This window comes from Hoplias malabaricus, chromosome 9 (genome assembly GCF_029633855.1).
Source record: "Hoplias malabaricus isolate fHopMal1 chromosome 9, fHopMal1.hap1, whole genome shotgun sequence".
Taxonomy (NCBI): Eukaryota; Metazoa; Chordata; class Actinopteri; order Characiformes; family Erythrinidae; genus Hoplias; species Hoplias malabaricus.
The window spans coordinates 31882628-31909754 of NC_089808.1; the positions used below are offsets into that span (position 1 = coordinate 31882628).

The following is a 27127-nucleotide window of genomic DNA, read 5'->3' on the forward strand; positions in this document are numbered from 1 at the left end:
CTGCCCAGTCTGACCCAACACGACGGCAGACTGGCGGTGCGGTTTCAAGACAGGAGATATTATACAAATATTTCATTCAGATTACACAAATGACAGCACAAGCATTAGTCACACTAAACCCCGGGTGTTCTGAGTTGTGCTACCGTGTGGAAATGTGCGACCGTAGAGTACTTTCATAAGCACAGCCGCCTAAATAAAATGTAGGGCATTTGGATAGGCAAAACAAAGTATAAGCAAGAGACATGCACAGCCTAAATATCCTTTTTGGGGTAAAGATAAGGTAATTAAATTGATAATACATTGTTTATACATTAATTTTTTGATCATTTCTTACAGCATGTGCAGTTTTGGAACGCTGAAACAAACAGTAAGCTAAGATTGTATAATGCACCGGAGGAAAACACATCCCATGAAAAACACTTGAAAACTTTAAAAATTGTGGTGCATGCACAAGGCTGGTGTAGGATAGTTATCAGTAGCCCATGTCAGAACACCTGTTTCCTCAGGCACCAAGTACCTCAGCCAACTCTCAGCTGTACATTACTGAAGTAAACAGTTTAATTGTATGTTAAAAACAGCTTTGTTTTTAAGTAGCCTAAGCCTGGCATTTACGCTGGTAGATCTTTCATTTTTTCACATTTCAAAGGGTGGTCTTGTACGTAAAAAGGTTGGTGAACATTGACCTAAATCCTATACTCATGTGGATGGCTTACTTTAGTATATATATGAATCGCATGCTTTTAAGCTTGGAGTAAGAGCACAGAGTATGCTGGGGAATGTGTTATCATTCTCCTCGGCTGTGCCACCTCATCCCGCTCATGAACCACGGCACTCCTGACAGATTTATGTGGCACCAGATGGCAGTTATATGAGAAATCCTGAGATGTGCCATTTTACGACATTGTTAATGCACTTGCACAAACATCTGAATGTAGTCCTTCCCCCTCTCTCTATCCCCTCTTATCTCTTCCCTGTGTCTTTCTTCTCTGGGAATTATTTGAAAATTTGTCTGACAGGCTTCTGAGCTGTGCACGTCTTGCACTTCTTGTTTTTATTTAAGGCTCTTTCTAGATTTAACTATATAGGTCCGATCATTAGGCTGGAGTCAGATTTGAGGGTCACAGACTAGCTCTTGGGAATGCTCCTGTCTCTCCCTTTTTTTTTTTTTGTTTTTGTCTGTACAGCAATCTTTACAATTTTATGTGTCTGTCTCACAGAAGGGTTTAGCAGCTAAACCAGCATGGCTGATGCCGTATTTCAAATAATAAGGGTCTCAAAATAGATGTATTATTACACCAGTGCAATGAGCTATGAAAAGTGGGGAGGAGGGGTGCTGTCAAAGGATCTTCTGCTGCACCAGTGAAACGCCATCTGGGCAAAACAATGCACACATGATCGTAAAGTAAGAGCCTTTGGAATAAATCAGAATTAGATGAATATATGCCGCTCAGTCGGTGATGGATGTGACATAGACACAATTACTAATCATCCAGCTGTGGGCTTTCTCACCTGTTTCCATCTGGGTGTGAATTACACAAGGACCTCCAAACGCATTACTACCTAAAGCTTACGGAGCTGATCCCTGTGGTAATCTCAAAAAGCCATGCGAGGAGTGACACGTGGATGACCTGGGTGTCATAGATACCATAATTAAAGACACCAGCAGCCCACAGTAAATCTATTAGAGAGGAGGGGATTAGGGAACAGTATCCTAGCTCCTGCTCACTTTCTATTCTGCAGGTGTCTTGCTTCAGTCATTTTCACCACATCAGCTTTAACTAACTTGAACACTGTCTAAAACATCATAACTATTGCACCATTTTACTTCGGCACTTAATGCAGCATTACCTCAACTACTACTGAAACTGTCAGCTACGGAACCCTGTGGAAGGAAACGTGCTGGTTTTTGCTTCCTAAATGGAAATGTACTCTGACTGAAACATTTCAGAAGCCTTGCTCTGACTCCTTGCCAATTTATCAGGTGTAACATGAATTATCCTATGCAGCTCCACATTATCTGAATGTGGATAGCTCAAGGTAGGCCGTTGGAGGCATCAACACTACAGGACCCTGGTAAGATAATCCTTAAGTGGAAAGGCTCTACATCAAAGTGCTTACCTTAATGGCTGTTTTACGGTAATATCTAATCCCAAATCTCTGTTGTGTAAGGCGGCAGGATAAAAATTTGTGCAGTACAGCTGCATTTAGTACGAAATGGAGCTACATTTTGCCTAAGGTTAAGAGACACAGCCATGTGCAATAAATAAAGGGGAAAAATTAATAGCTCCTGATTATCCCTGAGCATAACTTCAATAGCCTTAAGGAAGACCCAGTGTAACCTTTAACTCTTATGAAAATAAGAAGCAGAGTCACATTTTATTCAAATGGATGAGTCCCTAGAAACGATAGATTCTCCCCTCCAAAAAAATCCTGTCAAAAGTGAGACAGTCTCAGTCAGTGTGAATTACCAAACAAAGTGTCTCCCTGACTCTCAGGGGTGAGTCAGATCTGTGCATTGAGAGCCATTACTTGGTGGTAAATGAATATCAAATGACGAATTCATTTTGACACACTGGGAGAAGAAAAGGGCAGCCATTTTGTTTTTATTGACCTAGAGTGATTAATCTCTGCATAGGGGCTACTGAAATAATTACCTGCATGATTTATGCTGAGGCAGAGAGAAAAGAGGAAGAGGAGAACTGCTGAAGTCTTGTGTTGTAACTGATATTAATTTGGCTTTAATTACTTAATACCTTTAACTCTCCCAATGTTATATATTACTTAAAAGTGGACAAAAATAATGAAAGTAAGAATAATAATCTATGTATTTTGGTCTATTTGGTAAATTGAATTCTTCCCATAAATGTTCAATGCTTGGAAATTAATCTTGGAAATTACAGCTGTGCCTACATTTAGAATACCAGACAAAACATCCATAATCTCAGCCAACCTCAAGCCAGCTTTAATTAGAGCAATACTAATGCTGCATCAGTTTTGGTGTGATATATTGAGAGAGAATTACTTCCAATCAAAGACCAAAACCAATGTTTTACTGACTCTTCAAAAGGAGGTAAAGAGACAGCAGAACTATTGCACTATTTTTGAGGTATAATATAACTTTAATATAACTTATTACCCACTTATTAAAGATATGTACATTTTAGTGCCACAGAAACATTGTTAGAAAAAAGGACAGCATATGAAGTATTAACAAAAATCTTGATCGGAATACCTGGGGTTCCAGAGATCTCCACACTCAATGTGCGTTCAACGGTCTTGTTCTCAAATGGAGATCCTTTGTGGTCACTGCAAAACATGAACAAAAAAAGAACAATATAATAACAAAGAAAGGGCACTTTTAAATGGTTGTGTGGTTTTACAAATGGAATGAGATCTAAAAAAAGTGCCTCTTTGTTGGATTAGATCACTTTTTCTTTGGTGCTTTAGTTCAGATTTTGTCTGCTCTACAAGAATGGTGGAAAAACTCTCTCACTTACTTTGGAGACTCTGGGGTCAAAGGAAGTGGCAAGGTGGTTGGTTTGGCTGCAGAACACAAAGGAGCATGGGTAATTAATTAACTAGTTCACACTGTGCCTAAAAGATATCAGGTCCACATCTACATATCCATTTCAGATTTTGATTACTAACAGTGATGATGTGGCAGTCCCAACCCAAGCGGCCAGACTACTATCCAGCCAAGAAGTTAACATAAACCAAGCTAATGATTTCTATCTTGACCCCATTTTTTTTTTCAGTCTCATTTTGGTTTTACTGCACACTTTCTGAGGCAGGATGAAATGATGGTATGTGTCCAGATATCCAACCCATGTGAAAGTACCCCCACAACACAAAAGACAGAAAATGAAAAGAGTATGAGTTGAAAATGAAAATAAACAGCACACGTATTACAAATGGCAATGGTGGAAACCGAACAGAAACAGTAAAATATTTGGCATGCAGTTTAAACCAAAGCAGGAGAAGAAAGAAGAGTCGAGGAAGCATGTGCGGTTGCCTGAGGCTGCGACTGTCTCCGACTGTAGCTAGGGAATATCTCTCAGTTAGACAGCTATGTCAAGGCAGCCATATTTGCCTGAGACCACATGGAAATAAAGCACACTTTTGCTTATTCCAAGCTAGAAGTTGGTGGACTCCAGATGCATTTGTGAGTCAAGGTTGCTGGCTCACAAACCCTCCTTTTGTCTCAAGTGACGGGTCTGTACCCACTCAGAATGTCACCCTTCTGAAAAGCATGATGCAACCGGCTGCATATCTAGTTTGTGTAGTTGAAGTTAGCATCAGGGTTAGTCTGTAGTCAAACTGGGAAGCAGTTAGAAGGAGGAGAGGTAAAAGAGAGAGGGTAGGGATGCAGCAATTATTACCTAACGGTGGTGGGACCTGGTCATCAAGGTGCCTGCAGAGTGCCTGTCTGTGTGGGTTCTGCTCTTGTGTGGCGGAGGGGGTGTGCTCTGGAACTAAAAAATCTGGGAAGAGTGGACTCGACAAGCCCAATGGGAATGACACAGGGCTGCCTATGACATCATCATATACACCCACCCTATTTTGCCTCACTGAATCTTTGGAATCCCCTGTCTCTTGCTCTAATTTCAGTAAAATATTCTCTAAGTCCAAGTCGCTCAGCATTGAAATGTCAAGGTCTGATGGCTCACCCTGACGCGGTTCTTGGAACTCTGGAACAGATGTTTTGCTCTGTTGTTCTAGACTAGCTTTTATTACATGCCCACCCCACCCTTCATCTTTTGAAGTCACTGCGGGTGGCTCTTGGCTTTCTGTCTGGGGAAAACAGGGCATGTGCAGGTGAGCCCGGTAACGGGCCGGCCTGGGCCTGGAAGTCAGCAGCTGGCTGAGCATGGGATGCTCTTGCCCCTTCTTCCTAACAGTTAATATGGCGTGCCTCTTGGCACGGCTTGCACAACAGGAGCGCACTGCACCCTGTGTGCGCACCCCAGTCCAGCCGCCCGCCTCAAGACAACGGCCACAGCTGCCTGAGCGACCCATCTCTCTAGGCGGCAGAGAGTAAGAGTGCATGTACCTAATGAAGCGGGCGGCGGCCAGGCTGCCTGTGTCTGCACCTGGCTGCAGGCCCGGCGGCCTCCCCTCTTCACTGGAGCAGGCGTGGCCACAGCCACTTCCACAGGATGGCACAACAGGGGTGGACTGCTCCCTGTGTGTACACCGCCGCCAAAGCCCTGCCCCCTCACCAGCCACACTACACGCTCCAGCCTGGCTCTCACCTCTCTGGGCCTGCGCTGCCAGCTGCTGCTGCTGCTGATGCTGCTGCTGCTGCGGCGATGACAGGGAGGCAGAGGAAGTCTTCTTCTTTGAGGCAGTAGAAGAGGAGCAGGAGGAGAGAGAAGAGAAGGAGGAGGTGGATGAGGAGGACGGAGAGGAAGAGGACGAACAGGATGAAGGACCAGGCCCACCCCTATCTTTGCCGCAGCCTGACCAGGTGCTTTTGGCTTCACTGGCTCTGGTCTGGAAGGCATCGTCGCTGGCCGTGAGGTACTTCAGCAGCTCTGTACAAGGGCGTCTCACCAGCCGGTTTGGCTGGGGACAGATGCCTCTTTGTTTGCTGTTCCAGGGGTTTTCCATCTAGAGAATATGACAGAGAGGGAGAGAGAGAGAGCGAGAACAGAGTCAGTTAGCACAGAGGTGATGATGTACTCTGCACAGGGCAAAGCAAGCATGGATCACCCATCATCTTAATTACAAAGACTCAGGATAGCTCCGGTGAGATCCACATGCCAGAGGCAGTGAAAAGGCAATGCAGTGTCCTCTGGGAGCCTGCCATGTGCAGCACTCACGAAACACTGGAGTCAAAGTCATTAAAGAAAATTCACTCCTCAAAGAGAGGAACGTGTGAATGTGTGTGGGTTGCATATCATATGTATAGATGATAATTATTAAATTAGACTAAATATCACATTATAAAAATGTATTATACTTAATAAATGCTGCTTTTGTATCAGAGAGAATAACGGAGCTTGAGCCTATAGTCTATAAGTTTTCAAAATACATTTAACAGAAGGGAATTACTAAATCTGGATTTACATCTCCATTTTTGTCTATTTTTAGTTTATTACATAATTTAGGCACAGCAGTAGTCCTTCACATTTCGGGAGATTTTAGGATGAATGGACCAATAGAAATGCTCCAAAAGTTACTATTTTGGAGATACACGTTTTTATTCGGACAGCAACAATATGTACCACTTGCTAAGATCGAGATACAAGTCTCTTTCTGATTCATAATTTCATTGTACTTCTGAGAAACCACAGCATATACACAATCTTAGTGTAATAAGTGGAACAAACAAGGAAACAAACATGTGGTGTATAGCTACCTTAGTAACAGGTGATGGTCTGATCCTGTGATTGCTGGCTGCATGGTTCTGTGCCTTGCCCCCTGGGTATTGATTATAGCTGAGCTGGGAGTTAGGTGGAGCCAAGAGGAGCTTCTTCAGCTGCAAATGAAGCATATAAACAATTAGATGACAATAGTGGTATCATACAAACACAGGAACCTCTAAAAGACATGAATGAATGCAAAAGATGAGACTTGATTTCGTTGTAATGATATTAGTGTCATTTATCTGACTCTTTAGGTTGATGTGTGTATAGGCTTTAAACAATGGAAAATGCTAAAATGTAGATTAACTGCTGAAATGTGAGTAACATTTGAACTGATATATTTTTTTTAACTGCTATGACAATTAAAAGCAGAAAGCCAGTTTTTAATTAATTAATTCATTTTAATATGTTCACGTTTTTGGAAAAAAAAACAATAACACCAAGTACTATTACCTGTTTGTGATAAAATGTCAACCCCAACCAAGTAAGTGTTGTCATAACACATACCTCTATATATTCTTTAAATATTTCTGTGATGAACAAAATAAAAAACTAGGGGGTGATGTGAATATATACAGGAAACTGGACTCGCATGATGGACGACTGATTGTACTGAATATGGCCAATGAAAAAGAAATAAACAGGCTGAACAGGTCAGGGGTCCACGCTGGTAGAATCTTGGTTTAGACCACTATTTTGGTTCCAAACCAGCTGGTTTAATCCTGGAAGGCTGCAAGTATGCCTTGTGACCCATAACAAGTGCCACAGCTTTTGAGCAAGGTACATTGATATAGATTATCCATATAAAGTAAGAACTTCTGCTTTTCGTTCATGGCCATTTTGTTTAATAACTATTATTTTTAACAACTCCAGGGATTACCCGTGCAGAGTGAAATCATGTCTTTCTTGCCTTTTGCTGTACTTTCACTCCATGGACCCCATGACACCATTCCAAGTCCACCACTGTTCATGTTTCTTTCTGGACTAATGTACACTACAATTAACACCTCAAGAACACTGATCCACTTTGGTTTGCTCTTTCATCTGTGCTGTATGGCTTAGTTCTACCCACAGACACCATGCTGGGCCTGCCAGAGCTCCTGCCTGCAGAGGCTGTGCCCGTTTTTGGTCACGGGCCTGGAGCATCTCCTTATCTGTGCATGCGAGGTCCAGGCAGGGAGTGCAGGGGAAACAGAGAATGTGGCTCTGAAAGAGGCTGAGTGAGAGCGAGAGGCAGAAGGAGAGGGGCTGGACATGGTTCATGGCAGCGGGGGGGATTCGAGGGGCATGCAGAAGTGGAGGGAGAGGGGAAGGGAGCCTTACCAAGGAGGGCTCCTCTGGCTCTGGGGTGCGTGGCGAGCCATCAGGGGTGGAGGGACAGCTCTGGTCGCTGGCGTTAGTCACGTCCCCATCTGCCAGGGCCTCGAACGAAGGCAATCCGTCCTCGTCCACCGGGATACTGTCCAGGGTTTCTGTGAGCACTGCCAGCAAGTTGGCCTCATTTTCCTCATCTATCTTCTTAGGAGGCGGAAAAGGAAAGGGGTGAAAGAACAGTGGGAGAAAATAGGACAGTTTAGTTTGGAGAAGTCGATTTCTGTCTGTCTCTATGTTGGCGCAAGCACCGGAGGGAGGGGTGCTGCTCCATTGTTAATAGAATATAGAAAGGGTTTTTTTCTGCAGTGCTGTACGGGAAAAAGTGTGCACAGAAATTTCTTTCAACTACAAATTGCCTTAGCCACATGAGTCAGTGCTGTCAGTCATACATTAAGCATGCGGCTTACTGGACCAAAATAATATCTCCCCTAAGAAACCCATTAACTGGGCTGACACACAGCAACTACCCAGGGAAAGAAAGGGAAGGGAGGGGGAACAATGGATCGGAGGTTGAGTAGCTCCAGTCTAGGACTTGGTTTTTCACAGAAGGGAGGCAAGTTTCTTAGTCTACAAGATGTTGCAAAAGCTTTCTCGATAAGGGATAATTATCATCTGTTAATGATCAATGAATGCCATGTTTTGAAAGTGGCGCTAGAGAACTGACAACAGAGGCAGAGATAGAGATGAGGCACTGTCCAATTCAAAATAAAGGCCAGCCATCTCCAATTTACCAATGAAATAAATAATGTTGTGGAAAAAACGAAAAAATCTTGTCAAGTGAGCTGTGTCTGAGGAGTAGCAACAGGGGAGGAGGAGGGGCTGTGACAGGCACTGGAAGTTCCACAGCCAAAACCCATGGGACTTAGCAACCACAGAAGATAAACACCCAAACTGCTGTGGGTCATGGCACATGCAGCCCAACAAGAACAAATCCTTTTATGCACACCACAGGATTAGTATCGCTTGCCGATAGCATTCGGGCGCATTCATTGTGGCTGCAGGCAAAGAGTCCTCTTTAGATAGGGGTGTTGCGCTGCTTAGCCTCCAGTCCCATGTGCAACGATCACCCTGTTTGATCCTCTTTCTATTCATAGTTTCCCATGATTACATGCCAGCATGGCCCTATCCTCATAGGAGCAGCTTTTGAGAAATCAAAACAGGGGCCATTCCCTCTCCCCCCTACTTAACGAACCCCAGTAATTGATAGTGCTGATTTGATGAAACACTGCGAGGAGGAAAACACAAAGCAAAGCTTCCCTGAAAAAGATGTAGCACAACTTTCTGGAGTCTCTGTTGAAAATGATCATTTCTTATGAATAAGCATGCTGTTTAATTGCTGGTTAACGACTTCCAATCCCTTCACTGGACCCCAGCAGCTTTTTAATCACCTAATTTCAACACTTTAAAACAGAGTACATCATGAATACCAGCAGCTAACAAAAACTAAAAGGCACTTACCGTGCCGCCTGGATTAGATCACGAGGCATAATTTTAAACATTGCTTTAATGGTCAGCTATTGGTTTCAACTTTAGGTTCCAGACTGGAACAGATAAAACTGGTCCAGCCAAGCTGATAGTCCCATGTCTGCATCTCCATCTCCCTTAAAAAAAGATCCATCATTTAGTGCTCAACAAACTGTATTCTCTGACCTAGTCCATTTACAGGAGAAACTATTCCTCACAATAGCATGACACCATGGCTAGAATGACCCAAAGCATAGTATCCATTCTTAAACGACACATGGCCTTTGATTGTTCAACAAACAAAGGCAGAGGGTCATACCTGAAATTGCATTCATGTCACTTGCATTCATCTTTCACCACTCCGTTTCCACCACAGAATGCTAAAACTCCATTCAGTAACTGATACTCCGAATGAGAGAGGCGCAGTAGCCACTGCCAAAGCAGATGCTGAAGGGAAGATTTGGCACAAATTGCGTGCAATCTCTGATTGGCACGTACATCTTCATCGATTGCCCAAGGCAAGTGTTGCGAGGCCGGGCTGGAAGAAAAAGTCAAATAAATAAAGAAAGAAATGAACAAACAACTAGCATTTAAAAAATATCCCCGGCCTACCCTTCTCATTTAACGGCCCAACAGAATAAAACAGATCTTAAAAAAAAAGTGGGCTAATTGTGGGATCACAATATATTAACCTGCTTTAATTCTAAAGGGTGCCATTCACGGCTGTTTTACTCCGAATGCTTCAATTAGCCATAAAAGACTAGCAAGCCCAGGACGCCTTCACTCCATCTCCACCACTATTCCCCTCTCCTTTACCCCCACCTCCCTCCGAGGCAAGGCAGCGCTCACGAGTCGTTCATTATCAGGTGAGCCCTTTTGTTATCAGACAGGCTGTCTTTGAAATCGTCCTTGCTTCAACTCTTTTATTGAGTTCCACCCGAGCCATTGTGTTCCCAAGATACAATTCATGCCACTGATAACAGGCAATGCTTTTTTTTTCTCTTTTGCGTTTCTAAATATGCTTTTGTACACCAAAGCCAGCAGAACATTTAAGCAAGCACTAATTGTTCGAATAAGCCACCATCACGACCAACTGACAATAGTAGAAAATAACAAGGCCTTGATCAAAAAAGGAACGCATAACAACATTTAGGGTGATTACTCTGTATTATGAGCAGGGAGTGTCATGAGAGACATTAAAAGACCTGGCATGAGGGGAAGTTTTTAAAGACATCGATCTTATCTCAAATAGACTTACTTTCTCTTTCTCTCTCTCTCTCTGAAATGCACTCAGAATGAAAACACGTTTGTTAAATTGGTCTGCAGCTTGCTTGCGGTTAGCCACAGCTTTGACCACGTAATTGTACTGCATTTTATTGTACCCCCCCACACACACACACAAATATCAAAGGCACCAGCTGAGGTTAACTGAAGTCGCCAGACGCCTAATCATAACAGAAGCAGAAACATGGGCGTGTATGTGTGTGTATGTGTGCAGGGGATAGAGTCCCAGCGACTCTTGGAGAAATCACGTTAGATCTGATAAACAAATAATGTCAGTCTGTGTTATTAGCCTGCCCCATGATTTCAAAGCAAATAAATCAAAGTCACTCTAAGCAATATGTGAACTGTGCTCACACACAAAGGCCAGTTGTACCTACATCACTTAGGTGGGGTGCGAGGGAAGACAGAGACTGAGCTGCAAGAGTGAGAATAAGAAGGCAAGAAAATCTGATAGAAAAGGGCTCTGAGGCAAAACAAATACAACAACAAAAGTGCACTTCTCAGCCCTTGTACAATACGGTGAAACCGCAATGTGAAACACGCCCAGAACCTACAATAAAGAGCAAACCCATGTAATTTCACCTTATCCATCATATTCTAATGTGTCTACCAGATAATGTCACAGCACATATAAAAATGGCCTAGCGTTCATCTGTCAACCGCAAAAATAGGATTCGGCCAGTGGAATGACTAGCACTATTTCAAACCTCATTTCCCCTGCAAATGATCCTGCAAGCCAGCCACTGATGCATGCTAGCTCCAGAGGCAATGATCACAGCACGCCAGGCTACCACATGGATTAACTTTTCATAACGCTCACCAACATTACAAGTCACCCCCTCCCCGCCCCGCTGTAGCCGGACATGGCGTCTAAGGCTTTTCTTTTTTAGATTAAAAACTCCCAGCCAAAAAAAAAACACAGTATGCTGCAGATATCTCATCCTAATGGACTCGACAGCAAGGAAGGGCACACCGGAGTAATTCTCGCCGGTCAAACGTATTGACGTGCGGCACTATTGCTTATTGGACCACTCCATTAGTGTCAATAGTGCTTTTAAAAAGGCATGCTTAAGTGGAGGACATGGGCAGTGATGTCAAGTTGTGCGCTCTTCACTAGGATCCTCTCAGTGGAAATGACAGAATTGAGTGATCTCATGATACTTGAAACAGCAGAAAACATGATCTATTATACAGTGCCTCGCTGACCACAGTCTCAGCTTATTTGTATCATTTGTTTACTTTTCAAAATGTATTCAAATATAATCATCAGGAAGTGTCTGAGACTTTCACAAAATGAACAAACAACAAAATGTTTTCTCATGACAATGAGAGCATGATTTATCAAACAGAGAAATATCCTAATTAGGATGTACAAACTGCTTGTGTGTGTGTGTGTGTGTGTGTGTGTGTGAGTGAGAGAAAGTGCCAGAAAGCCTTCAGGCCTCAAAGGGGGCCACAGTCTCCCCCCAACTACTCTGACGACAATTTGAAATCTCTAGCGACCAGAACAAGCTCCATGGAGAGACTCAGTCACACGCACATGCAGTAACCTCCCATCTCTAGAGACAGACTCAGAGCCGGAACTAAACAAACAATAAAAATAAAAAGGAAACAAAGGAACCAAGATTAAAAATCACGCAATGACACACAGGAGGAGACAATATCACAAGGAAAGGAAAAATACCGCAGCACATTGTGCCTCTGCGTACCAGCAATGTTTCTCAGGCGTCGCACAACAGCAGATGGTCAAGGGGCCGCTTCTAATGCTGTTCTAATAGTGTGTAATGTTTGGATGCTCAGACATATTGTTGCTCTGCTTTTTTTTCTCTTTTATTTATTTATTTATTTATTTTTTAAAGACTGTGCCGCCGCAGCACTGTCAGAGCCAGCCACAGTGCTCTCATGTTGCCTTTTGCTGGGATCAGATGCTTTAAAGGATGCAGCAAAAAAGAGAATGCCATGAACATGAACATAAAAGAAGTGTTATGAAAGATGGCCAGGTGGGTTAGGTATTTTCTCTGTCTGTGCGCGAGTACTGTTGTCACAAACTGCGGTTTTACTTGTAACCTCACAAACATAGAATTAAATAACTAACACACTGTTTCAGTCAGGTTTCCTCTGGGTAGGTGATTTGGCTACTCAAAAAGTGTCAATCTACTCAACCTGAAAGTTGTGGGTTCGAGTCCCGCTCCGGGTGACTGTCTGTGAGGAGTTTGGTGTGTTCTCCCTGTGTCTGCGTGGGTTTCCTCCGGGTGCTCCGGTTTCCGCCCACAGTCCAAAAACACATGTTGGTAGGTGGATTGGTGACTCAAAAGTGTCCGTAGGTGTGAGTGTGTGAAGGGGGGGGTTGGTTGGTTGGTTGGTTGGTTGTTTTCCTACCCTCCTTCAAAAGTTACACAGTGTACCTTCTGTAGTGCTGTAGAGTCTGGAGTAGCAAAAGCAGAGGCTTTATTCTCCCTATTACAGGTCACTGAAGCATCACAATCATTCTGAATCTGTAATTTAAGGTAAAAACTCTACCTAGTGTTGCTTTAAAGAAACAAAAAATGAAATGAAAATAAATAGTAGCCTTCCTTTCTAGAAACCTTGTTTCTGGTTTGGATTATGTACATTACAGTGTGTATTCCTTTTGATGTCATTGTAAGAGAACCAGAAAAAAAAACAAGCAGAGCAGTCAGAACCACCTCTGTCAGCAATATTTAGGCCTAAGATTTTGTTTGTTCATTTTATTTCACATTTAAATATCACCTAAGCCCCAGATCTAAGACAGGATTGGGAAGTGATATTGAGTTTGATCAGTAAAACTTGCACTAGAGGTCTGTAAGTACCCAGCGGAGAGACAAAAAAAGTGCAGCTGGTCACTAGATAGATGTAGTTAGAAAGGGAGAGAAGGCAGTGTTCACTTTATTCTGCTAAACGGGTGATGTCACATTTCATTCCGAAGCACAGGGTGAGGAACTCTTGCAATGGTGGGGGAGAGAGAGAGAGAGAGAGAGAGAGAGAGAGAGAGAGAGAGAGAGAGAGAGAGAGAATATCCTGGGGCAAAGGTACTGAAGCGTTTCGTCTTTAACTGAAATCACAGGTGTATCTGGCAGGTGTGGGCTAATGTGTATAGGGGTTTTCATTTGTTATCTCATGTTGTTATACGTGTATGTATACACCTTGTTTGTGTTTGTATGTGTTTTGTGCCCTCTCTCATTAAGAGCGCTTCGTTACCCTCCAGATCCCCCTCTGACCTTTCGGTTGCTGGCAGGCTCATCGGCGGCACTGAAGCGGGGCGGCCTGTCATTTATCACTGAAAGCAGCAGGAAGGGCAGGCCATCAGAACTACCAAAGCTAAGCAAACCTAAAGGAGCCCACTCTCAAGTGCGGGGTGTGAGTGGGAGCATAAGCGTGGGCACACGTGTCTGAGTGTGTGCTGATGGGGAAGAGGTTACATCCCTAATATGAAAAATTTATGGTAATTGAAACCGCCAAATCTTTGTTGAAATGCAGTCAATTTGATTCAGTGGCAAAAGGTCACGCTATTCAATTTACACTCAATGCTGAGTACAGTAGCCAGCAAAACACCTGAAAGCAAACGATCTTATCACAGTCTGCTATTGCACCCTCGCCCCACTGCATAAAAGCTATTTGCTGATTACTAAATAAATGCATTATCTTTTACCTTGACTTCTATTCTTTGCGCTTTCCTTTGCTTGCTCTCTCTCTCCTTTCTCACTGGCCCTGGGGTGGTATTGTGGGAAGCTTTGTCAGACCTTGACTTTGTAAGGGGATTATTCCTGTGTGTTTCATACATACAGTTTTACCATCTAAGGGTATGACTTCACACTAGAGCACACGTGGGTGTTAAATGAAGAGTCGCTTCACACAGATCAGACAGGTTTGTACAGGGAAACTCTTACAGCTCTCAAAGCACAGCAATCAATACGTGACCAAGAGGAGCAAGATGGCAGACCGGACCTTAGTAAGATCTGAATGCGAGGGAGCTCATATATCCCCCATAAAGTTCAGCATCCTCACCACCATGTTTAAACTACCATTTTAACTCTCTATTAGCAACCCAAAATAAAAAATACAACAGGTATCCATGTAAAATTTGGAGCACTTCTATTGGTTCATTCTTCATGAAATTTCCACACCATGTGAAGGACGGCTGCAGTGTTCAAATGACATAGTAAACTAAAAATCAACACAAATTAAGTTACATGTTTTTCTGTGGAGCCTGACAATATGCTGAAGACTCAATAGAGCTACAAGGCTAATGAAGTTAACAAGTAAATGATGCTTATCAACTCACCAATTAGCATTGTGCAAGTTGCATGCCTAAATAATAACACACTTGTGTTAAACTATGCTGAGATGTTAAGTAATCTTAAATAGAATTGCTCATGTTTCGGACACTGTAAAAAACTCTAAAATAAAATAAAACTGCAGACAAGGAGGGTGGTGCAGCAGGTAGTGTCGCAGTCACATAGCTCCAGGGACCTGGAGGTTGTGAGTCCCGCTCCGGGTGACTGTCTGTGAGGAGTTTGGTGTGTTCTCCCTGTGTCTGCGTGGGTTTCCTCCCACAGTCCAAAAACACGCGTTGGTAGGTGGATTGGTGACTCAAAAGTGTCCGTATGTGTGAGTGCATGTGTCTGTTGCCTTGTGAAGGACTGGCGCCCCCTCCAGGGTGTATTCCCGCCTTGCGCCCAATGATTCCAGGTAGACTCTGGACCCACCGCGTCCCTGAACTGGATAAGTGGTTACAGATAATATATGAATGCAGGCAAGGAGCTCAAAATGTTTGTAGCTGATATTTTAAGCAGTAGTTCTCAGGCTAGTCTTCATGGCACACTAAATATTCCAAATGACCAAAATATGGATCAACAATTTTGATCATTTTAGCACCAGCATGGTTTGTCATTTCTGATTGCCATCATTTGGGGTAAGGGGAATTGTCTGAACCTGACATTCTGCCAAACTGCAAATCTGTTTTTCACTGAACATTTAATCCAGACGTTTAACCAGCAAACCGAACCTTAAAGAGACGTCATACTGCGTCATGCTGTGATGTCATATGCCGCATCCTTCCCATCCTGTTCGAAAGGATTTTTCAAAAAGTCTTATCTGCAGTTGCATAAGTCCAGATAGAAGCAGCGTTCCTGGAATCTAGAGATCCAAACTCCCCCACACTGGGGCCTGAACTATTAAATAATCCAGGAAGTGTCCACGTTGAGGCGCTCTCCTTCTCCCTCTCCCACTCTCTGAAGCGAGGTGAGCCAGACGCCCAAGGCTTATTGGCTCAGCGTTTCCGGCCAGGTTAGAGAGAGAGAGAGACAGGCCCGAAAGGCTCTTAAAAGAGATTAGCCACCCAGCTAAAAATAGCACAGACTGGCTTGTCCCTACTACTACCAATGTAATGCTAACGCTAAAGCTCCAATTCAGTACTCAAGAACTACAAAAGCCTTCAGCAAACTACATGTGCAGGTCTAGTGCTGCAGACACCTGTGGAGGTGAAGGTTGTATGATACAGAACAGGACGTAATGCAGGGCCTGTGCAGCATATACATAATTCATAAACACAGAGTGTGATTATGCCTTTGTAGGCACGCAAACGCTAAATCCTCACGTGTCCCTCGGGTTGTATTTACATGTTTATTTATCCACCCTGAGCTGTTTACTTTTTTGCTCTGTTTTTTTTTTCTTTTAATCGGAAAACGATTAACCCTTTACATTACAGGTCTTTTTATTTTAATAATTATATTATTAACAACTATGACCCTAAAATCTCTCTATTTATATGTTAACTTGATAGGGGATGGAACATATTTTAAGTTACTGTATGAGGGAACATTCCTATTGGTCTATATGTCAGGTGTTCACACAATGTAAAGCACACTTGGTATTTTCCAATAAAAATGATTGAGCTTCAAGATTTTAGCTTGAGAGCCAATATGTAAGTTATATAATTATGAACATGTGGCTCCTTCTGTTTAAGGGGTTGTGGTTACAGACTGAAGAAGAGCAAGTGTGAAATCTGTGTGAAAGGGTGACTTATAAAAAGGTACAGCTTCCTTCACTCCAGTAAAAAAGTGATTTAGGGGGCTGATTGTCAAGTCATGTATGATCTCAGATTGTGAGCAGCCTAACTAGTAACATGGGGTCATATATGTGACCCAACGTGCAGTGCTTGAGTCCTGACCTCAAATAGTAGGCCAGTCAGCTGATATTTACACCACTCAGCTCGGTTGGCATAGTACAGTGTGTCCCTGGGCTTTGACGGCCAAAAGCTTTTTATAAGCAGACGAACTTTAGATGTGTCTGGATGGCTGAAGTAACACCACTGCACTCACACACACACACACACACACACACACACACACACACACAGGGGAGCGGCATTAAAAGGAATGCTTGTAGTAATCCACACCAGTGACTTGAAAGCTATAGATAAAGATTAGTATGCACATGCAAAGTGTTGGTAAACATTGCTGGATCACAAGCATGATGCTGATTGGTTTAGACTCAAGCTGTCAAATGATCAAAACAATTCATCGTGATTAATTGCTTTATTTTGTGTAGTTCAATATGATTAATCACATTTGTCTCATTTGCTCAAATTTAACCCTATATATATATATATATATATATATATATATATATATATATATATATATATATAGTGTGTGTGTGTGTGTGTGTTTCCCTTTTTAAAATGCAATGTTTTGATATAACCATACGAGTGGAGATAATATACTAGTAATTTAGTACCACTTTTGTCATTTTGTCTGTGCAGCATGTTCCATCTACTCTCTGATTTGATGGCATTCAGCCACTGGAACATTAGTGAGGTCAGGTACTAATGATACCTCTAGGATTAGAAAATATCATTTCAATTAGGCCAAAAGTCAGAGAAAGCTTTGTTATTTAACACTGCTTTATACCCCTTTAGTCAACACTTGTTGCATTGTGACGTGGTGATTTTAAGCTCATGTGCAGCAACTAAAGTTCATCCATTTCATTCCATGGTATTTTATGATCATGACACAATCTGTTCATACATAACGCAACTGTGCCTATTCGCATTGGGTGCACATTTAAGTAGCTAATTTCACTAGAATAAAGGGTGTTAACAACATTTGGACCTATTTTGACTTTTAATTAACTTTAACAAGTAAAGGAATTTGGGGCGGCACGGTGGCGCAGCAGGTAGTGTCGCAGTCACACAGCTCCAGGGACCTGGAGGTGGGTTTGATTCCTGCTCCGGGTGACTGTCTGTGAGGAGTTTGGTGTGTTCTCCCCGTGTCTGCATGGGTTTCCTCTGGGTGCTCCGGTTTCCTCCCACGGTCCAAAAACACATGTTGGTAGGTTGATTGGTGACTCCAAAGTGTCCGTAGGTGTAAGTGAATGTGTGTGTGTGATTGTGTGTGTGTGTGTGTCTGTGTTGCCCTGTGAAGGGCTGGCGCCCCCTCCTGGGTGTATTCCTGCCTTGCGCCCAATGATTCCAGGTTGGCTCTGGACCCACCGCGACCCTGAATTGGATAAGCGGTTACAGATAATGAATGAATGAATGAAAGTAAAGGAATTTGCCATTTAAAAGCTCTGTTTGAACTTGAACGCTACAAACTCAGCAAGTCATTTTCCTTGCAAAGTGCAACTAAGATTCTAGTTGTAAATGGGAATGAGCAACAGTTATCAAAGTGTTAAAAATATGATTGACATTAAATCTGATATCAGAATCTAAAACACAGACTTGTGTACACATACCTCTACACATAAGCACAAGCAGAAATATTCCATTTCCTCCAAATAGACCCAGAATCCCATTTCTGCCAAAAAAAGCCCACAGCCAAACACCTCCGCATGTTTCCGCAAAATGAAGTATTTCATTCTGCAAGGGTTGCACACTCATGCAGGTATCTTTCACATTCTTTCTCTCCTCTCCGGGGGTGTATATTGGGTAAAGGGGTGTTAAATGAGCTCTAAGATGAGTGTCAGGTAACTGAGAGCATGGCCCAGCTGGGGCTGTTTCTTGAAGCTCAGCCTAAAATCAAGCTTCAGCTTCTCTCACATTCACCAGCTCTGCACTTGGTCCCCTGGGTTAATATTACAGGTACTGCAGTTCAGTTATGTGGGACTTATTGTAATGCATCAGTATCAGCTATATTAAGCTCAATCTAATCCTGTATCTTTCCGAAGGCTATATTAGCACACTGCGCTCTGTTTACGCCACTGTCATAGAGCTGATGTAAACTGACTTTATCTATAACTTCAGGCAATGAAGCACATTTGCAGAAGTTAACAGAGCCGTCTGAAAGTCTACAGTGTGGAACTGTTTTAAAGTGGCAAACGAAAGGTTGCAAAATCTGTGACTGTGGTGAAGATGGCGACCTTTTCGGAAAACACAGTTAAACTAGCTGCACGTATAATGTAGCTATTCCACAATTAGCAGTAAAAGTAACAGTGCATTCAGGGCTAAGAAAATGGTTTACTTCACTCAAGTTAAGCAACTTTAAATACAAAAGAAAGCCTGGATAAGATGCCATAAAATGGCCATTAAAACAAAAAAGTCACAGTCATATCAGTATGACTATCACTATGAATAGAAAACATGGGGAGACAGTGAGTGATGGAAAAGGAGAGAGAAGTGGAGAGGAAAATGCACGTTGAGAGAGGAAGGGAGTGGAAGTGTGGCGAGCCGGGCAACAACCGTAAGATGTTAACTTGCTCTTTTCCAAACATGCCCTACGGGGACAATTTTCCCACTGCAAGTGATGCTTCCTCCTCTCCCTCCTTCCTCTCCTCCTCATGCTCTTTCGCATTTCATTCTGCACCCCCCATTTCCCGCCATGGGGATGTGTCTGTGGATGAATATATTTGCCTGCTGGAAGTCCAGCTCCTTATATCTACTCGGCTAGTGTCTGAGGTGCCAGAGTGCAGAGGACAAGTCTGAGGCGTGCTGTCTGATAGAAACAGGACTACTAAAGGAATAGATCAATGGCCTGATTTCAAATCCTTATTCTCATTACTACATTACAGGCACGTTGGTTGTGTTGTTGTTATTGAACATTAACAAATATAATATTAACAAATATTAACAAATAAATATAGCAAACAAATGTATTAATATTCTTGGATAATACTGTTTTATTTAGTATCCTTAAAGAACACTGACCTACTCTACTGTACTGTCTGAGCTCTTATATGTAATGCTGATAAAATAATTCTGTCTACCATGAATGAATTTATCTAAAACTATCAGAACTACCAATAATCTCTGCCAACATTTTTGTAATCATTCATTCATTCATTCATTCATTGTCTGTAACCCTTATCCAGTTCAGGGTCACGTTGGGTCCGGAGCCCACGCGGACACAGGGAGAACACACCAAACTCCTCACAGACAGTCACCCGGAGGAAACCCACGCAGACACAGGGAGAACACACCAAACTCCTCACAGACAGTCACCCGGAGGAAACCCACGCAGACACAGGGAGAACACACCACACTCCTCACAGACAGTCACCCGGAGGAAACCCACGCAGACACAGGGAGAACACACCAAACTCCTCACAGACAGTCACCCGGAGGAAACCCACGCAGACACAGGGAGAACACACCAAACTCCTCACAGACAGTCACCCGGAGGAAACCCACGCAGACACAGGGAGAACACACCACACTCCTCACAGACAGTCACACGGAGGAAACCCACGCAGACACAGGGAGAACACACCACACTCCTCACAGACAGTCATCCGGAGGAAACCCACGCAGACACAGGGAGAACACACCAAACTCCTCACAGACAGTCACCCGGAGCGGGACTCAAACCCACAACCTCCAGGTCCCTGGAGCTGTGTGACTGCGACACTACCACCCCACCCGCAGTTTCAAACTACTCTCTATGACTGTGTTTACACATTAAGCAGATCGGTGCACTTAAAAACCTCCTCTGGGAAACTGAGCCCTACACATTCATCACAAAACCTTCAGCGCAAGATAAGAGCAGTGCAAGACCACAGACTGTTTCTGGCTTCAACATTTATGCCAATAGTGACAAGTCAATTAAGAGAGTGGAAAACTTCGAAAAACAGCAAACTTGGCCAAAAGCTCTGCTGTAGCCAAGATTCAAAATAACAAAGAGAAAGATTTCCCAAATTATCTCCCAAAACAGCGTGCTTAAATTACACAAATGGCTTTAAAGCAAACAGCAGGATCAAAGTAGACCTGCCGGCAACAGCTCCTTGGTAGTGAGATGACACAGCACGGTAAACAACAGATTTAAAAAAAAAAAAGCCCTGTACCGTCACTACAGACACCGTTAAACAGCAGCATGGTGTACAGCCATTTCACCATTGTTAGCAGTGTTTCTGAGTTGGCTGACACTGAGACACTTACAAATGCATGTGCTTCCAGGAGAGCACAATCCTCTCTCTGTGTGTGTGTGTGTATGTATGCGCGCGTGTGTGTGTGTGTGAGAGAGAGAGATTGTGTGTGTGTGTGTGTGTGTTTCATAAGTGTTCACTTGAGGAAATCATATTATACAGCACAATATGATAATGTGCTCGGCCCGGCTGAACTGCTGCAGCTCAAGTAGTGGTGTGCCTTCAAATGTCAGCATAAATTTGCAAATTAAACATGCGAAGCCATCAGCAGTCACTGTTAACGTCTGTCTGTGTGTGTGTGTGTGTGTGTGTGTTCTGAGGTATGCTTGTTGACTTTGGAATTCAGCAAAGACGAGGTGTAATCAATCACCCTCTCCTATTGTTTGATGTATGACTGGGTAGATGTGTCTAAGTGATAGATCAACAAATTAGTAGACAAGCAGGAAGCAAACTAGCTACTGTCTGGGGGACGTTTGAGTGTTTGTGTGGGATCTGATATTCTGTAGTCTCTTCGACTACTGTGATTAATGCTCACACACACACACACACACACTGATAAATGTTCACAACATAGGCCTATAGTGATAATATTGGCGAACAGTGGCTATGAGGAGCTACACCTTCAGTTTAGGCCAAAACTTAATTTGGTACAAAAACTCCACCTCTTATCTCCAAAGGCATCTCTACATCTGTCCCCACCAGATGTCACTATGGAGCAGTGCATTTTCTATTATAGTGCCTATATCACATATATATCAATATAACCTCTTGTACTGATTGTGTAAAGCCCAGTACTTCTAGCAATCTTCATTCAATGAACGTGGGGCTGGACCCTCAGAGCCAGTTTTTTTGAGTGAGCACTGTGCGCATGTTCAACACACTTTCAGTAATAAGCTGTGAGGCACGATCACGCTGGCCCCACACATGGAGACGTTGTTTACGGTGTCTGTGTTGATATGCAACTAATCATACAATGGACACAGTCACACAGTGAACCCTGAGGCTCTACCCATGGCACTAGATCATCCAACATCATTAACTAGGTAATGTTTTCTCCTTAAAGCTGTATCAGTCCTCCACATACAGGGCTAAAAAAAGTGTTAGAAACTGCTTTTACAATATTAAATGTGCATTGTGTTCTACGTACACAAATCTAAAACCTAGTATAGGTCCTATAACCTTTGCGTGTAGTTTCATTCAGATGCTGCCGATACAGAGATTACTGTGTCCCACACCATTCCTCACATTTGAAGTCTATAACATACCCTATAATGTAGTGGCAGCCAAAAAGAATTAAGCAGTGTAAGGCTATTTTCAATGGATAAACACTATAAACTAGCAGCGTGTATTTCCTTTATATCAGAGGTCTAAAATCCTGGCTGGGATTTTAAAATGGCCAACCATTATGACACTAACTGACAAGTTAAAAGCATTCTGTAGGTCTTCGACTCAAACTGACACTGCTTTACTGCATACGTTCCTAACATTTTTAAAATGATTTAAAGGAACTGCTTATATTACTACAGCTCAGTTTTTTATAAGGGTCACACACACACTGTCCCCTCGGCAGCAGTGCCCCATAAAGAGCTGAGTGACAGGTCATTGTGTGGTCAAAGTCTTGATCAGTCAACACCAGCCCCACTCACACACCCTGCAAAAAAGCAGAGGTGGCACCTTTTGTCTTTTACATTGCGACCAAGTCAGAATTCCACATGCTGTCTGACAGCACAGTTGTGCTTTCAAATGGCAAATAAGTGCTCAGTGGGCAATCTAATACAGTAGTGCAGTCACCGGGCAGTTATTCTAACTAGGTGTCGAGTGCCCTCAAAATAAAAGGCCATTGCGACCTCAGCTCAAACCAGGATCTGTTCCATTCCATGCGTTGTACATAGAGAACCCAGTTCAGCTTTGGATACCACAGCAGAAGCCATCTAAGGACCTGCATGCTGGACAGTCTCGGGGTATTCCAAGTGTACACAACAAGCATGCGTATTATTTTAAGAATACTTTGAGCTACAAAGAAAAATAATAACGAAGATACAAACAACAGAAATAGAAATACAAATTTCTGTCCCAGCACGTGCAGGAGGATCTTCTCTATTCTGAATTTCTGTTAAGGCACACAGCAGGTTCTGGTTACAGTGTGCCAGTTTGGAAAACAGATGGCTAATAATTGGGGGAATATTTTATTTGGTGATTAAATACCACATATTTTAATAAACAACGAAAAAAAAAGGGATCTTCTTAGATTAGAGCCCCAGTTTTAGGCAGGATTATGCAGCCTTTGGTCATAGATTATAGTTTGTTTTTTTTGTCCTTCATGGTGGTGACAGATAGAAACACTGACGTTCTACTCTCACGTCAAAGCTGTTCTTCAAACGGGCCGGACGTAAACAGTTTCAACACCCTACGGTTAATCATCAATCTTGCAGCATGTTAATCCATAAATTCTTCCATTTTTCAACTTAGTTACCATTCTTTTACACATTAGCCAGTCTTTTGACTGCTGATTAGATTTAAATTGTGGCAATGTCAAACAAAAACCAGTGATCTGTGTCTGGACTCGTAGTTCTAGGTGTTGTAGCTGTGTGCCTGCTCAGATAGGATCCAGACCACTGCTGGGAAGGATGTCATTGTCTTATGTTGGTAGAAAGGCGCACAGAAAGGACAAAGTATTGCCTATAAATGCATGTAAATGCATATAACTGTCTCTACAATATTTGGCATGTGACGGTATGCTAATGTAAATTATGCAAAAAGGCAAAATAAAGTGAAAGAAGGGTAAAAGGACCTTGTCTTTGAGTGTCATGTCTTCTACAGGTTTGCCATCACGTTGTTCTAACCCCTTCTTGAATCCATTCCCAGGAGAGGGTGGTCAGTGACAGTACAGACCTGCTGGCAAGCGTCATGGAGCAAAGGAAGGCCCCCTGTCGTCCCCCCTGTAGACCCCGCCTTCACAGCGTTTAAACCCCAGAGATGGGCCTGATAACTGGGGACTGAACTGGCACTGAAGGGCATTAGCTGTCACGTCACACACAGTCAGTAGGCAGCACTGCCCTAGTGGCCGCTATCTCTCTCACTCATCTGCCTGCTAGGCAGCCCCACACGGTCCTGCAATAATGGGACATGATGTAAAAATGTCAGAAAAGAGCAAGACATGAAATAAATGACTTCACAGAATTCGTTTCATTAAAAGAGCCTAAAGCGGGATGCAAGGGGTGGGGTGGAGGGCTGAGTGCGTCTGGTGTAACTCAGAGAGAGAGAGAGAGAAAGAAAGACAGAATATGTGTGTGTGTGAGAAAGTGCATGCCTCTGTGTGTGTGTGTGAGAGAGATCAGAAGACTAAGCAGGCCACCTATTAACTACACTGCAGTCATGCGGGTTAAGAAAACATTGCCAGGGGTTTGAATGGGAGCAAGGGGAGGAGATGAAAAAGTTCTGCCAACTCGCTTTACACAAGAGCTGGCCATTTATTAACCTGTCTTCATGTGGCTGCTGCTGAGAGCTGTAGTGACACATACAGGCCAGCAGTGGCAGTGCACTGGAAACACTGTGGATATTAACCCCCTTAGACCACTGCTGCAGGGCCTGCTCATAGCCCCTGGCCAGTATCAGTGCTACAGGTGTACATCACTTGCTGCAAGCAATCCAAAACATAAAAGTCCTACAGTAAGTATATGGCAGGTTTTCAGTTTGAGACAGACAGCTTTGGTTAACTGTCTGATTTGCCCCTAAATGCATGGTTCTTTCACCAGCCTTTTATCTAGCACAAGTTGCTCTGCACTCCAAAGGCCAAAGGCCAAAAAGGGCCCCCCAGAGCAATGACACAGATCTGCTTCAGTAAAGAATCCTTTAATGAATGTGTCGAAAAGACTTGGTATATTTTAAAGAACCTCAACATAGTTACAGGGTTCTACATTCATCCAAATATTTATATTTTATAGAACCGTATATTCAAATATATTCAAATATCCAATTAGGTGCTTTAAAGGGGATGTCTACGATTGCGTGTAAATGCTGTTCACTCTGGTTTGTTTACATTCAGAAGCGCTGCATCATTTAACTTGTCTGTAGCTTGTTATTCACTCAAGTTGTAACTCAAGTTGTTTAGTTGTTCAGGAAAAATAAGCCTATATTGCTCACCTATGGAGCAGGAATAGAGCAACATCCTCATCTTGGTTCATGCTTTTCCACATTTGGAGTAACATTTTGTAAAAAGTATTTTTTGATTAAAATCATGAACATCACCTTTAATTTTGAAAAGTGTAAACACCATACACTGGATATTTTTATTACGCTGAGGGTCTTTAAATAACACATCAAACTTTAACAAAAAGTATTCTTGGAGTGACCATCCATTAAAAAGCTGATTCTACATCCCACAAAACCCTTTCTTTCTAAGAGTGCAGAAACTGCTCAATGAAATAGCTCAGTTAAACAGGCTGTAATTTATCCTTTCTCCATAATTTAAAAAACCTACAAATATAGGGTTAAATGAAGGCCTAAAGTGCTTTGTAAAACGATGTTACATGTTAGAGCCAAAGCATGCTTTTAGTTTTAATGTGGCTTATTAAATGTAATAAATATATTTTGGATGAATACTGTAATATTATAAAATACATTTTTGAGAAATGAATTTGAAACCAACATCTAATTTATTTCCTGCCCCAAGCCAAACTACAAACCTTGCACTTTGGCCTCTCTAGACAAAACATTTGGACTCTCCACCCCATTTTAAATAATGTTGTTATGCGCATAACCTAATTTGAAATTAAATGATAGATGATTATTTTTAATATGAAAATGCATGAACTGGGAAATGAGATTTCCCTTTTACCTGTGAATGCCCACTCTCCAATCAAGACTTGCCCACAGTTTCTTAGCCCCTCTGTGACCCCCTGACACTGATACTGTATTCAAGTCACAACACACACACACACACACACACACACACACACACACACAGACAGACAGGTATTTTTATCCTGCCCTCTCTCCCTATCCTTATGCCACAGGAACCATGCGGCCCCTCGGAGTGATTGTAAAACACCACAGAGTCACTGTACAGTCCCCTGGGCCAGCGCAACACTTGCACACAAACAAGCTCAGAGAGCCTGAGCTAAAACCCCGGCACCGCTGTTTTACCAAGTGCTCGCTCACTCCCAGTGACGAAGAGCACAGCCACGCTATCGTTTTCTCCCGCTCTATCTCCACAGATAAGAGCGTAATGAACTAGCCGGTTAGCCCAGGCCTCGGCTGCTTTGTTTCATCTGCCACCTTTCTTCCTTCTCCTCTGGACTTTGCTTTCTGTGTGAGTGATTGAAAGTGCTACAGAGTAACAAGTGTAAAGCTTTAACCCCCCCACCCCTCCTCCTCCTCCTCTTTCAGCAACATGACAGCACAGAAATGGGCCAGGCTCGTTTAGAAGCTGACACGCTTGATTTACTGCTGGACCGAGATGAGATTTCAAACAGTGAGCTAGAAGAACGGGGAGTTGCTCCAATAACTCGGAATACACTATCGTTTGTGTGGCATTAACTAGGGAGGCAAGGTGGGGGTCTCTTGAGGTATTAACTCACATTTGTTTTTCAGTTGACCATAAGCAACAAAATGGCTGAAACACTATTTCCTGAGTTTTAAGGCTGACAAGGCAACATCAATGCCAATCACACGTAGACAAAGGTTGATCACTTATCACCAATATCTTATATATCAGTCAACATGGAAGGTTTATTTCTTTGTACTCTCCGCTGGACAGCCATAAACCCCAACACAGCAATGTCACCTATCAGAGATTTCAAAGAATCTGGCATTAAGAGTCTGTCTGTTATCTCTAATCACTGTAACCAAGGGTGCTGTCGTGTAGTGGCAGACTCCACTGAGCTCAGCTTACACTCCAAGCTTTTCAATCCAAGTCTTCAGCAGTAACACACTCATGTGACAAACACTTCCCATATCAATTCAGGCAACAACACAATGGTCGTGTGCTATCAAAAGATGGCCCTCCTTACCTCGAACAGGTTGGACGACTCGTTGCCATACTGGCTGGAAATGATTTCTGATTGGTCGCTGTACCACTTGAGTCCACCCAGAAAGCTATCCGCATCCAGGTCACTGACGTCCAGCTCAGAGAGGTCCAGTTCAGGCAAATCAGGACAAAGAGGCTGGTCTTCACCAACCAAGGCAGCACACTGTAGATGAAAAATAAAAAGAAAAGAATGAGCATCATTCCTTCTCTGTCAAATGGGTGAAGCTAAGAATGA

The 27127-nt window shown here is 42.9% G+C and overlaps 1 protein-coding gene across 4 annotated transcripts in view; it reads right to left on the minus strand.

The window, feature by feature from the left end:
* ppargc1a (peroxisome proliferator-activated receptor gamma, coactivator 1 alpha) overlaps positions 1-27127 on the minus strand; it is a 392529-nt gene that overhangs the window by 11890 nt on the left and 353512 nt on the right. For 2 of the 4 annotated variants that reach the window (XM_066681575.1, XM_066681577.1), the window contains exons 2-7: positions 26876-27055; positions 7692-7883; positions 6362-6481; positions 5253-5610; positions 3498-3543; positions 3233-3306 (exon numbers count right to left, since the gene is read on the minus strand). In XM_066681575.1, the coding sequence (XP_066537672.1) occupies positions 3233-3306; positions 3498-3543; positions 5253-5610; positions 6362-6481; positions 7692-7883; positions 26876-27055 (970 nt within the window). Of the gene's footprint in view, positions 1-3232; positions 3307-3497; positions 3544-5252; positions 5611-6361; positions 6482-7691; positions 7887-26875; positions 27056-27127 lie in introns of all 4 variants that reach the window. The other 2 variants (XM_066681574.1, XM_066681576.1) reach the window with 1 other exon arrangement.